This window comes from Aethalodelphis obliquidens, unplaced genomic scaffold (genome assembly GCF_003676395.1).
Source record: "Aethalodelphis obliquidens isolate GAN/ISIS:26980383/991018 unplaced genomic scaffold, ASM367639v1 scaffold18, whole genome shotgun sequence".
In the NCBI taxonomy this organism is placed as follows: domain Eukaryota; kingdom Metazoa; phylum Chordata; class Mammalia; order Artiodactyla; family Delphinidae; genus Aethalodelphis; species Aethalodelphis obliquidens.
In genome coordinates this window covers 19,168,033-19,180,262 of record NW_020837962.1, presented here as the reverse complement: position 1 = coordinate 19,180,262, position 12,230 = coordinate 19,168,033, and the positions used below count along the sequence as shown (strand labels likewise).

The 12,230-nt window shown below is 50.5% G+C and overlaps 1 protein-coding gene across 2 annotated transcripts; it reads left to right on the top strand.

Moving 5' to 3' along the window:
* Positions 1–1,963: 1,963 nt before the first annotated feature.
* On the top strand, positions 1,964–11,388 carry VSX1 (visual system homeobox 1). 2 transcript variants are annotated; one of them, XM_027118334.1, is made up of 5 exons: positions 1,964–2,412; positions 4,660–4,738; positions 5,147–5,270; positions 6,089–6,269; positions 7,463–8,530. In XM_027118334.1, the coding sequence occupies exons 1-5, from the start codon at positions 1,995–1,997 to the stop codon at positions 7,750–7,752; spliced, it is 1,092 nt and encodes a 363-aa protein (XP_026974135.1). In that variant the 5' UTR covers positions 1,964–1,994; the 3' UTR covers positions 7,753–8,530. The 2 variants fall into 2 exon arrangements, with proteins under 2 accessions (XP_026974135.1, XP_026974136.1); XM_027118335.1 differs by lacking the exons at positions 6,089–6,269; positions 7,463–8,530 and adding an exon at positions 11,374–11,388 and having other exon boundaries at positions 1,995–2,412.
* The last annotated feature ends 842 nt before the right edge of the window (positions 11,389–12,230 follow it).

The following is a 12,230-nucleotide window of genomic DNA, read 5'->3' as shown; positions in this document are numbered from 1 at the left end:
TGAGTGGCGGTCACCGTGTGGTGCTGTCGAAGTTGGCCTCCTCCCGGATGGCCTTTTGGTACCTCTGGGTCCCTGCCTATCTACTCGAGGCCTCCTCTGACAGAGGCTGGGGGACAGAAACTTCGAGACCCGGGCCCAGGCGAGGGGGTGCCGTCGGCCCTCCAAGCTGCCTGTGCGGCGCACACGTCTGCCTCTGAGACCGGCCCTTGCAAATGTCCCGGACAGGGCCATCTCAAGGCCAATTGTCCAGCCTGCCTGCTCCGGACATCTGCAAATGTGTGCATCGTTAGCTGTCTTCCCTAACTGAGGCCCCAAATTCTGATTTACAAACTTCTGCTCTGCCGGGCCAAGAGCCAGAGCATCTTGGCTGGGTCCTGTACCCCTAACACCTTCCCCTAAACCCAGAGATAAATTAGGGAGAAATTCCTGGCGGAGCCAAAAACGACGCTGGCGTCTGAAGCCGCCCCCATCCCGAGCGACTCAAAGGACAATTATCCCAAAGGAAAGTTATTGTTTTGCTAATCCCGGGAACAGCTTGCGAGGGGGAGATTTGGGTCTTCTTTTAATAATGAAAAGTTAATGCTTAGCCTCTTGTAATTATCTTTATCGGAAGCCCCTCGTTTAATCCTCAGGTTTGCCGAGGACCCACCCCGAGGCGCAGCCAGCTGTAGATCCACTTTGCCGGGTTCGGCTCCAGCTCGGGTTCCTCCTCGGCTCGGGTTCCGGTTCGGCTCGGGCTCCGGCTCGTCCCCGCTCGGCTCGGGGTCCGACTCCGGCTCCGGCTGTGCTGATGGTGCGCGCAGAGACCCGTGGGGCGTCCGCGCGGCGCTGTGAGAGCTGCCGCACCGCTCGCCCTCAGGGGCGGGACTGAGAGATTCTGCTTCCCGGGTTCCGCGTTGGAGAAGGGTGGGCTCAGGGCTCCGAGCGATTCAGGTTGGGTGGGCTCAAATTTTCGGAGTGCGAGCCAGGAGAGGTTTACCCACGTGTTTCGTTTCGCGCCCACTTTAACAAATATGGGCGCTGCACGTGAAAATCAGGCTTTCTTTGAATAGTCATAAAATCTGACAATAATTTGTTAGCCTCCATGAAGAGGGGTGGGTCCCAGTAGACAGGCCCTATTTTCCAATTTACCATCCCCACTTAGGGGTCGCCAGATAAAATAATGGTACACACTTATAATTTAAAGAATCACAGTTCATCTGAAATTCTGATTTCACTGGACCTCCTGTAATGCAGTTTGCAAAACCTGGCGCCCTTCTCCGACGCCCTGGCCCGGCCCGGCCGCTCCCGCCTCTCTCTCTACTTCTTCTTCTTCAGCTGCTTCAGTGTGTGAATTTTGCGACCCCGACGGCTCGGCCATTAGAACGCTGGGGTGGGTTTGGCTGGAGTTGGAGTGGGCACGGGTTAAATGAACGTTTTCCACTCCTTTCCCCTTGGGGATTTTCGGGGAAGGCCTTGCCTCCGGCGGTGGCGTTGGAGGGCTGGAGGGGGTCATATTGGTTGTAGTGTTGAGAGTGCGGCTGGGAATGGGGCCTTGGTCTTAATGGGCGACTGGATGCGGGGAGGGAGGCTTCAGGGAGGCTGCGAGCGGGGCCTCCGCCGGAGTATCAGGACGGGGAGAGAACAGAATCGGGATCTGGAACCTGCGGCTTTCAGAGCAGAGGTTTAGGGAGGGGACGACTCTATTTTAGGAACAGAGTTGTCTGCTGCCTATTTTCCTCCCACCGAGAATGGGAATGGGAGTGGGGGTGGGCAGGGGGACAACTGGAAAGGAGAGGGGAGAGGGACATGATTGAGGGGACCGCAGCTGGGAGGGCGGCGACCGAAGGGAGGGAAACTGGTGGCGTCCCCATCTCGCGGGGTCCAAGGCGTGACGCATCCGCGCCCCGCTGATTGGAGCCCTCCTGGCGCCCGACTGTATAAATCGTCCTCAGAGCTGCGCCCCCTCCGCAAAGGTTACCGAGAGAGGGTCCAGCCTCGCTGCCTAAGAAGCCATGACCGGTCGAGACGCGCTTTCCGACGGGCGTGCCAGGAGCAGGGCACTGGTGCCCGGAGGCCCGCCCACCGGCTCGCGCCCCCGGGGATTTGCCATCACCGACCTTCTGGGCCTGGAGGCTGAGCTGCCCGCACCTGCTGGCCCCGGGCCGGGATCCGGCTGCGAAGGCCCCGTGGCCGCGCCCTGCGCGGGTCCACGGCTCTGGGGCTCCTGCTTGGCGCGCGGGGCCCTCCCTCTGGGAGTTGGCCTCCTCTGCGGCTTCGGCGCGCAGCCCCCTGCGGCCGCCCGGGCGCCCTGCCTCCTCCTCGCAGACGTGCCCTTCCTGCCGCCCGAGGGGCCTGAGCCCAGCGCCCCGCAAGTCCTCCCGCCGACCCCGGCCGCCCGCCAGAAGCGCAGCGAGAGCGTCTCGACGTCCGGTAAGGAGGCCAGTCCGTGCCACTCGTGTCCCTTCCCTCGGCTCGGGCGCGCAGGGTGACACTCCGGGGCCCCACCAAGCCCAACGCAGCCCCCCAGATCTAGGGAAGTCGGGACCCCAGAGCGTGGCCTCGCCGGGGAACGCATTCTCGCAGCCGCGCCCTCTGCCCCTGGCCTCTCCTCCGGGTCTGGTCCCGCGGACACCACCAACACCCGGTCTGGACCCACCCTCGGGTCTCAGCGACCCGGCCGCGGTCTCCGGGGTCCTTTCCCCCGTGCCCGCGCGAGGCTCGGCCTCTGGGAACGGCAGAGGGCGGGAGGTCTGGCCCTGCCTCGTTTGTCAGTGGCACAGAACCCGGTGCCCGCCAGAGCTGGAGGGTTCACTGAATTGATTGACGAATTGTCCGGCTCTTGGAGAGCGCGGGGCGGAGGCCTGGAACTGTCCTCCCTGTGCTGAAAAGCGAGTCTGGGCACCGCGCTTCTCCCCTCCTTCCAGCACGTGAGAAGCGAGCTTGCCCGTCTTATGGTAGCTGTGCCCAGCTCCTCAGAGAAGTCGGGGTGGATTGTGGGGAACAGAAGGGAGCAATGGAAATCTACAAAGACAGAGCCGAGAAATAGAGAGGTTTGGGGTGTGGGGGAAGAGAACGGAGAATTACACGAGAAGGGGTGGATGGAGAGAAACTATGTAGCGGACCGCGGAGCTGAGCATCCAGGCAGCCGAGGCAGAAAGAGTGTAGTGGTCTCCACTGCTGATTAAAGGAAGCAGGCGGGGGACTTCCCTGGAGGTCCAGTGGTTAAGACTCCGCGCTTCCACTGAAGCGGGTACGGTGGTCCGGGAACAACTAAGGTCCTGCCTGCCCCGCAGCGAGGCAAAAAAAAAAGAAAAAAAGTAAGCAGACGGGATCAGCAGGCGGGCCAGCGTCCACCCAGCTCTAAAAAGACTTTGTTTCATGACTGTCTAGGTAAGATCAAATGAACCCCACTATTAGTTGTTTCACTAAAAATGCAGGAACCACCTTCACAGAATGGGCTCTTTCCGTGTGATGACCATAAAACTAAAGGCAAAATGCAACCGCATCCTAGTCTGTGAGGGCGTTTCTCAAGACCAAGACCAACACTGTCCAGTAGAAACATCATGTGACTGCGAGTAACGAAAGTTTCTCAAAGCCACGTTAAAAAGGAAAAATAAATAGTTGAAACAAATTTAAATACTCTATCTTATTTAATCCAATACATACCAAACATTGTCATTTTACATGTACTCAATATAAAAATTATTAATATTTTACTTTTGGGGGTATTAAGTCTTCAAAATCCAGTGACTATTTCACGTTTACAGCTGGTCTCAATTCAGATTGGCCACATTTCACTTCTCAATAACCTTATATATCTATTGGTATACCAGATTGGACAGCATGGGTAGCATAATATTATAATCCAATTTTTCTGGTGAAGTAATTGATGTAGGAGTAAAACTGACATTATTTTACTATTTTTGCATTTCTTAATTCACTTTTTAGTGTTTTGAAGCAAATATGCTTTTTAACAATGAACCTGACAATAGTTTGGTTTTCTAACCTTCCTTTCAACCTAGATCTTTTGATATAATGGATTTCAAAAGATAAAACATAGTGGAGTGGGTTCTTAAAATTATTTCACCTGCCATCTATGAATCATCTGGGCACATTTGCCAAGAATGAATTTCCCAGATCCCGCTTCCAGAGGTTTGGAATCGGTACAGCAGGGCAGGGGACCAGCTCTGATGAGGGTCTGATGTCACAAACCTCCGTCCTCCCTTTGAGAAATGTTGGTGTATTGGTTAAGATGAGGAAGGTGAGATAGGGGCAGAAGGAAGGGGATGAATTTGGAAGCTGAAGGGACAGGAAATGCAATTAGTGTTCAAGTAGCTTTGGCTTCACCCAGTCTGGGGTTTGAATCCCAACCCCACTGTTGACTCCCTGTGTGATCTTGGGCAAGTTACTTAATCTCTCTGTGCCTTGGTTTCCTCCTCTGTAAAAAGAGAGTAATAATAGCAGCTGCCTTGGAGTTCTTTTAATTTATGGAGAAGAACGGTGGCAATGCACGAGCAGTGCTAAGCTCAGCACCTGCAGCATGGTGTGAAAAATGCGAACTTGTAAATATTCGCATCCCCAGCAGGTTCACAGAGTCAATCCTCAAAGTAAAATCCAGAAAACAAAGTGAAAAATGTGCTCACCTTGAAAGTCCTCCCTCTCTCCTTGTGCTCACAGATGAGGACAGCCCATCTGAAGACAGGAGTGACCTGAAGGCGTCCCCCGCCCCCGGCAAGAGGAAGAAGCGGAGGCATAGGTACCTGCCCTCACCCCTTTCCTTGGGACACAGTGCCTGAGAATCAGCTGGCCCTGTATTAGGGCAGCAGCGGGAAGGGCTCAGTAGCCACTTGGGAATGTAATTCTGCAGTTCCCAGGGGGCTGCAGGTCAGCCTTGGTAGCATTTTAAAGACACAGTTTTGTGGGCCTTTAAAATGGGTCTTCTTAGAATGAGTTGATGGAATTCACTGAGGAGAAAAAAAGACCTAAAGAACTTTGTTTGGTCTGAACTAAATTGTGGACTTTCCAGAGGCTAATCATTCAGAGGTGGGGCATCCAGTTTTCATGTAGTAGACAAAGAGGGGCCAGGCATGGGGTCCTCTGAGGCTGGAAGCCTTGCAGCCTCCTGTGGACATGTGCCCACGTGTGTGTTCGGGCCTCCCTTCAGGACTGTCTTCACAGCCCACCAGCTGGAAGAGCTGGAGAAGGCCTTCAGCGAGGCCCACTACCCTGATGTGTACGCCCGGGAAATGCTGGCCGTGAAGACCGAACTCCCCGAAGACCGAATACAGGTGCAGGTCCCACCACCCAGAGACACCACAGAGAACATGCTGCCCTTACATGCAATGAGTCAGCCCATAGCCGCCTCTAAACAGCCCAGCGCTTCCCCCTCTGCACCCAAACCGCAGGTTACTTAGATGCTAGAGCTTTCCTTTGTGTTCATTTAGAGAGGATGACCCCTGTAACCTTCAAGCCTTTTTTCCTTTTATTAAATCATTCTTAAAAATTACACAGTGTGTGCTGCATCTAGAAACTATGTCAAGATATTAATGAAAAAATGACTATCACTCCATTGCAAACCCTCAAAGAAACCAGTGTAAATAGCCTGACGAGGCTTTTCTGCAAACTGCCCCCATGCCATATGCACATCTGGCCCTGGAACATGCACTCACAGGCACACAGGATTGGTCTTTGTCTTTATAGAAAGCCGTCCTGTGTGTGCCTCGGCCTCTGTGCTGACAGCACATCCTCACCAGGTCAGAAGATATGCCACTCACTCTTTTTAAACAGCTTAACAATAGTCGACACTATTATTAAGATAAAGCAATCCAACAACCGAGGTTAGAATAGACCATTGCCCTGGTGAACTGCTCCCATCAGTGTAAAGATCAGCTTCTTTACACACTGTGGGATACTCTGATTTTGTTTTGTCATCCCTGACCCCGTGGAAACCTCGGTGGAAACTGGCCCCGATCACACAGCACGACCAGTCCTGCGAGCCACGAGAAAGGCCTGGGTCCCAGGTGCCCCCAAGAGGGGGCACCTGTGCCCCTCTGCGCTGCGATCTCCTCCCGTAAGCCCTTCTGCTTCCCCTCCCGCCTCAATCCAGGTCTGGTTTCAAAACCGGCGGGCCAAGTGGCGGAAGCGGGAGAAGCGCTGGGACGGCAGCAGCGTGATGGCTGAGTACGGGCTCTACGGGGCGATGGTGCGACACTGCATCCCGCTGCCCGACTCAGTCCTCGGCTCCGCGGAGGGCGGCCTGCTGGGCTCCTGTGTGCCCTGGCTCCTGGGTAAGGAAGAGGGTCCTGTGGCCGCATCCTGCCAGAGATGTTGGGGGGTCCCCATGCCCGGTGGCCGTTGCCAAGCCAAGCAATGTAAATTTACTCAGATTCAGGCCCAGAATATCACATCCGATTCTTAATGAATTACAAGACTTGGACTCTGATCAGTTGCCTTATTTTTCATTGGAACTACGTAGGCAGTGTGTAGACAGGTCCAATCAGGCCCTGGTTTTATGAGTGGAATGACACACTTTCATTATATGAAATATGTTTCCCAAATGTTGAGAGCTGTTAGAGGTTTTGGAAACCATACAGTTCAGAGCTCATGGTAATAGGAAGCGGGAAGGCGCAGGCAGTGAACCTGCAGACTGTTAACCCCTTGCACCCTGGACTCAGGAGGTCCAGTTCCTGGTCCTGGCTCGGCCATTAATAATCTGCCGCGTAGCTGTTCTGTCCCCTAGCTCTTGGCGCTGGGACAGTCTTCACTGGTGAGGTCCAAGCTTTGAGGCTGGACATTCTGAGGAGCTGGCACCCTTACTGGTCTGTTGGCTGTTACCAGAGACACTCGGGCTTGGAGGAATGAGTGACAGACAGCACGCTGGGCAGGGTGTGAGATTAGGATTAGGGGGCCGAGGGGGCATTTTAGGCTGGGGAGGAGGAGGGGTTTTGTTCAGCAAACACTTTTTGAACCCCTACCCACCTGACACTATGCCGGGACTGAAGAAACCAATCACCTTTGCCCTCAAGGGTTGGAGAGCCTGGAGGGAACTTTGGTCAGGTAACCGGGCCCACCCCTCTGAGTTTACACGAGCAGGTGGGGTGGAGCTTACTGAGTCCGCAGGTCTGTGGCTGAGCAAGAAACTGGGCCTCGTGCTGCCAGACATCTGACCTTTTGAGAGAAGCTGGAAGTTTGACTTTTGATGTAAATCTCCTGATTTTAAAATGTTGCCAACAAGTTTTAAAATAAAAATTTAAAAATCACCATGTCATCCAAACAAGGCACTTTGCTGGCTGTGTCCAGCTGGCAGACACCAGTCTACAACCCCTGATGCTGAAAGTTACCTACGAGACTCTCCTGCAGGCCCCAAGACAGGTACCAATAAGGGAAATTCTAATGGGATTTAGAGAACAGTGACATGGAAGAAATTGACTTAATTGCTGTATTTAGAGATATGTTTTTATTTATTTTCCTTTTTTGCAAGGGATGCATAAAAAATCCACAGGGATGATAAGGAGAGCAGAAAGAGAAGAAAAGCTGGCAGGACTCTGGGGCTCTGACCATCTCAAGGAAGGTTCTAGCCCACATCAGGCAGGACCCCAGAGGGGCTTGGAGGAAGGCAGCCCGGAGAGCGGCTTGGAAGACGTGGCCATTGATCTCTCCAGCACCACACGTCAGGAGACCAAGAGAGCGCAGCAGGGGTCTGGTGCCCAAGGATGTTCAGACTCTGAGGGGCTAGAGGGGCTCCAGCCAGGGAAGGAGGGGGCCTTATGAGGCTGCAGGTCCCCTCTCCCCCACCAAAGGCTGGAAATGTGCACATTCCTCACCAGCTTGTTTCAAAAGACAAAAGTTGTCGAAGACAAATACTCTCAGTTGGATTTTCTTCCTCCGGTGTCAGGATGAAATGCAATGCCACTTGCTTTAAGAAGACAAATGGTGACTTATGGAAAATTCCACTTCATTCTAGAATGGAAATCATTCCTTAAAGGCACATGAATCAGTTAATTTGGTGTAAAACTTTTATTCTCTTCTGTAGAACTTGAGGAGGAAGGATATTAAGTCCAAAACCCATTTTCACTGCCAGACATCCCAAGATTTGGTTCAATATACAGTGTAGACTCCCAGGTTAAGTCTGCTGTCCTTACTCTGAATCCAAAATTATTTAACCTACAGAGAATCATATATCTTCATAGATACTGAAGACTTCATTCAGACCTCATATGAATGAAACATAACACTTTTACCTTGAACTTGGCTTTGGACTTTTTCATTTTCTTGTTAGGCAATGATTCTGTGTCCTCCTGAGTGTCATTTGATCGGGTCTGTCATTCCAACCAAGAAAGTCCTCTCTCCCTTCCCTTCTGAAACAGCACAGGACCATATCTGAACAACTGTTGAATATCTATAAACAGTGTTTTAAGTTCAGACCAGGCTTCTTGGTTTTTTAAAATTTATGTTTGAGAGCACTTTAGTGACTTGATTTCGTGAATGTTTCCTCGCCTGTATTTCCTTTCCTTTATTTATTATTTTAAAATAAACGCTTTGTGGTGTGTTGGTGTCTCACACACCCCCTCTGTCTGCACGTGCACCTCCTGCTGCCCCTGCCGAGGCCGCCTCCATTAGCCTGGAAACATTGTACCCCAAGTGTTTCACGCTCGGGCTGCAGCACTTACCCTGTGTTGCTCTGTAAACTCCTATGGGGCAGCGTCGGTGTCTAATTCTCTTTTCTGAGTTCAGAGTCCAGAGCTTACACCTTGCTGATGGGGAGGCTGAGGGGGAAACACGGCTCTCCTTGAAGAAGAAAGCGTGGGAAGGAGGGTGAGGACCCTCTAAGCAGGTGGCTTCCTCTGGGAATGGGCGCCGCCGCCCTTCGGGCTGGGCCTAGCTCTGCCGTCTCTCCGGATGAGAAAACACAGTTTCCTTCCTTTGGTCTGTTTCTCTTATCCTGTGATTGTCCCAGACTTTTGTGAAAATTAAATGTCACCCATCCTTACTGCAGCAACAGCAGCTAACAATGAGCCCCACCTTCTCTCATTCATTCTGGCAGCAAGAGCTCAGCTGAAGCCTGGGGCTGACGGCGGGAGGGCAGGTGCTGGGAAGAATCTGGAAGTCACCTTCTCTCTGTCCCGCTGGACCTGCAGAGCAGGCCCTGGGCGATGTGGCCACACCTGTTCTGGACCCTCTGCTGCCTCAGGCCGGTTCTCAGATTTTTGCCTCCATCTCTCTTCCTAGTTTATCCAGGCTTGAGTTTGGGGGAGGGAGCTAGTAACCTGTGCAACTTACATACAGCACGCTCATAAAATAAAATATTATGCAGCCACTAAAAATGATAGCAATGAGGCATACTTACATGGAAAGATGTTCATGAGATGTTGCCATGTGGGGGCTTCCCTGGTGGCTCAGTGGTTAAGAATCCGCCTGCCAATGCAGGAGATATGGGTTCGAGCCCTGGTCCAGGAACATCCCACATACCATGGAGCAACTAAGCCCGTGTGCCACAACTACTGAGCCCACAAGCCACAACTACTGAAGTGCACACGCCTAGAGCCCATGCTCCACAACAAGAGAAGCCACCACAATGAGAAACCTGTGCACCACAGTGAAGAGTAGCCCCCACTCGCCACAACTAGAGAAAACACATGCGCAGCAACAAAGACCCAACGCAGCCAAACATAAATTTTAAAAATCAAAAAAAAAAATTAAACATAATTATAAAAAGAAGTTGCTGATTGAAAACTCCTAAACGAACCCAAAAAAGGATACAAGTAGAAAAAAATATGTAAAGCACAATAAAAGTGAAATAAAGAAACTTAACTGCCATAGAACTATACAAATAGTGGACAAATTTCTAGGCAAAATTATCTAAAAAAGGAGAAAACAGGAAGAGGCAAAAGAGAAAGGGACTAGAACCAGTAATATAGACCATTTTAAATGTATGAGGACACTAATGTCTCGTTTTTTCAGTCATAAAATGGGGATCATAATAGAACACCCTTGTTTTCGTGGAGATTAAATGGAAGGATGTGAGTAAAGTGCTTACCTCGGTTTCCAGCATGGTAGAGAAAGAGCAAAATAAATACTATTGTTACACTATTACTGGCATTCCCGTTAGTATCAAGACCCCAGTGAGAACACTTGTCATCATCATTATTTAGCAACATGGGATCCACTAAGTAAATCATGGGATAATAACTGGTTGGAACACTGTGCAAACAGCGTTTAAGAAGAGTCCCAGGGGCACAGCAGAACTCCACCCGGGGGCCACTGGGCACAGGAGAGGGACATGCCCAACGTGGACAACCATGCACTGTCCGGTGAACTTAAATCTGGGCTGGGCCTTCTAGCAGCTGGGGGACCCAGGTAGGGTCTGTCCTTCTGCCTCCTTCGCCTGTCCTGTTTGTCCAGGCCAGGGTGCTTGGCGCTCGACAGGCTTCCTCACTCCCCATTGGTCAGAACTTCTGTCACTCTTGGGCCTAAACCAATCGTGAGTCAAGGGGGCAGAATTCCTCGTTGGGCTTAGACCAAAAATGCACCTGCATTCCCCAAGCTTCTCTCGCCCTAGAGCTAAGTATATTTGGGCTCCATCCAGCAAAGAAAAAGGAGTGGCCGCTGACCAGCCAAGGGACAGGCTGGCCACAGGCAGGATGTGAAATAGTATATGTGACACTAAAAAAGAAGAAAAGAAGGCAGATGAAATTCCTTTGAAAGGTTCAGAGCATTTATCTTTGGATCATAGGTAAATGGATACTTTTGGTCTTTTTTTCATACTTTATAAGTTTTGTAAAGTTAGTATGTAAAAATATAATAAAATAGTGATTATTAATATTAATAATATTATTAAAATAGAAATTCCTCTTTCTCAATTTAGGGCTAAGCACACACAGGACAAAATCTCATTTAAAAATACAATGAAAACGTTTAAGGATAGAGTCCATATTTTGCCTGCATCTCCTGGCAGGTCACCAGAAGTGCCAACTTGACAGGAAACACAGAGTCCCCTTCAGCCCTTACTCAAATCATGCAGCAAATTGGAATCTGACCACTGACAGCAGGACTGAATTGTTTCCAGCTTTCAGAATTGCTTTCCAGCTGAAATGTGGCTAAAAAAGCCTAAAAGGAGATTTTTTAAAAATTATAATTTTAGCAAAAGGCCAATTTGGACAGATTCCTACTATGAACCAGTGTCACCCCCGCTGCACTTTGGGGACAGGAGCAGCACATCAGTGCCTGAGAAACATGCGTGACTCCAGGAGATATTTTCAGAAATGACAGAAGAACAAGATATAGCAATCAGTGTCGTTTTCTTAAGTTTACCAGTATAAATACAATAAACTAAAACTATCATTCTCTGTGGTCTACAAATCATGTCCATATTGTCTTTTTTTATTCTCACAGCAGGTGAGAAACTGAGCTGCAGAGAAATTAAGTGAACTTGCTAAACTGATTCTCAAGTTTGTAAGGCTCGGGGCCAGAAGAGCTAAGCCAGCCTTGAAGCAGACGGAGGCGGCGACTTGCTTTTCCACATGTGGACACTTGGGTGAAGCTGTATGGTCAGGCCTGAGAGTGCTGGCTGGGGAAACAGACAGACCCAAGAGCAGGGAGCATACGCGCATGCGGATACAGAGGTGGCAAGGCCGGCCACGAAGGAAAGGGCTCACTGTTTGATATGTTATTGGGACAATTGTTTATCCAAACGGGGAAAAATGAAATGGACATCGGTTTCACACCTCACAGGAAAATATGTGCAGGTGGATTAGACAAAAGTGAAAGGCAGAACTATAAAGCTTTTAGATGTTTGGGTCTAGAAGATGCTTCAGTTGCCCCAAGGCTGTGGTTCAAAACAACCATTTTATTTTGCTGACAGTTTTGTGGGTCTTTCTTCAGCGAGGCTTACCAAGCCTCAGCCCCTTTCCATCCGTCTATCATCTCATCTCTCTGTCCACACATTATATTTTTCCGAACCATTTGAGATTAAGATGCATACACCATCAGACCCCTTATCTCTGTTTTTCCAGCTTGATTGAGATATAATTGATTGATATACCATTGTGTAAGTTTGAGGTGTACAATGCGATGATTTGACACACGTGTAATGGCAGCCAAAGAACCCCGGGCCATTGATCTGATATTGGTCTTGGGATTCTTAGAGCCTCACTTTGGAAGCTGAGTAGGGGTTGCAAAGGTTTCAGAATCCTGGGAATGGGACCAAGAATTTTGTCTTGGGTATAGCTCTAGGGAGACCTGCTCTCAGA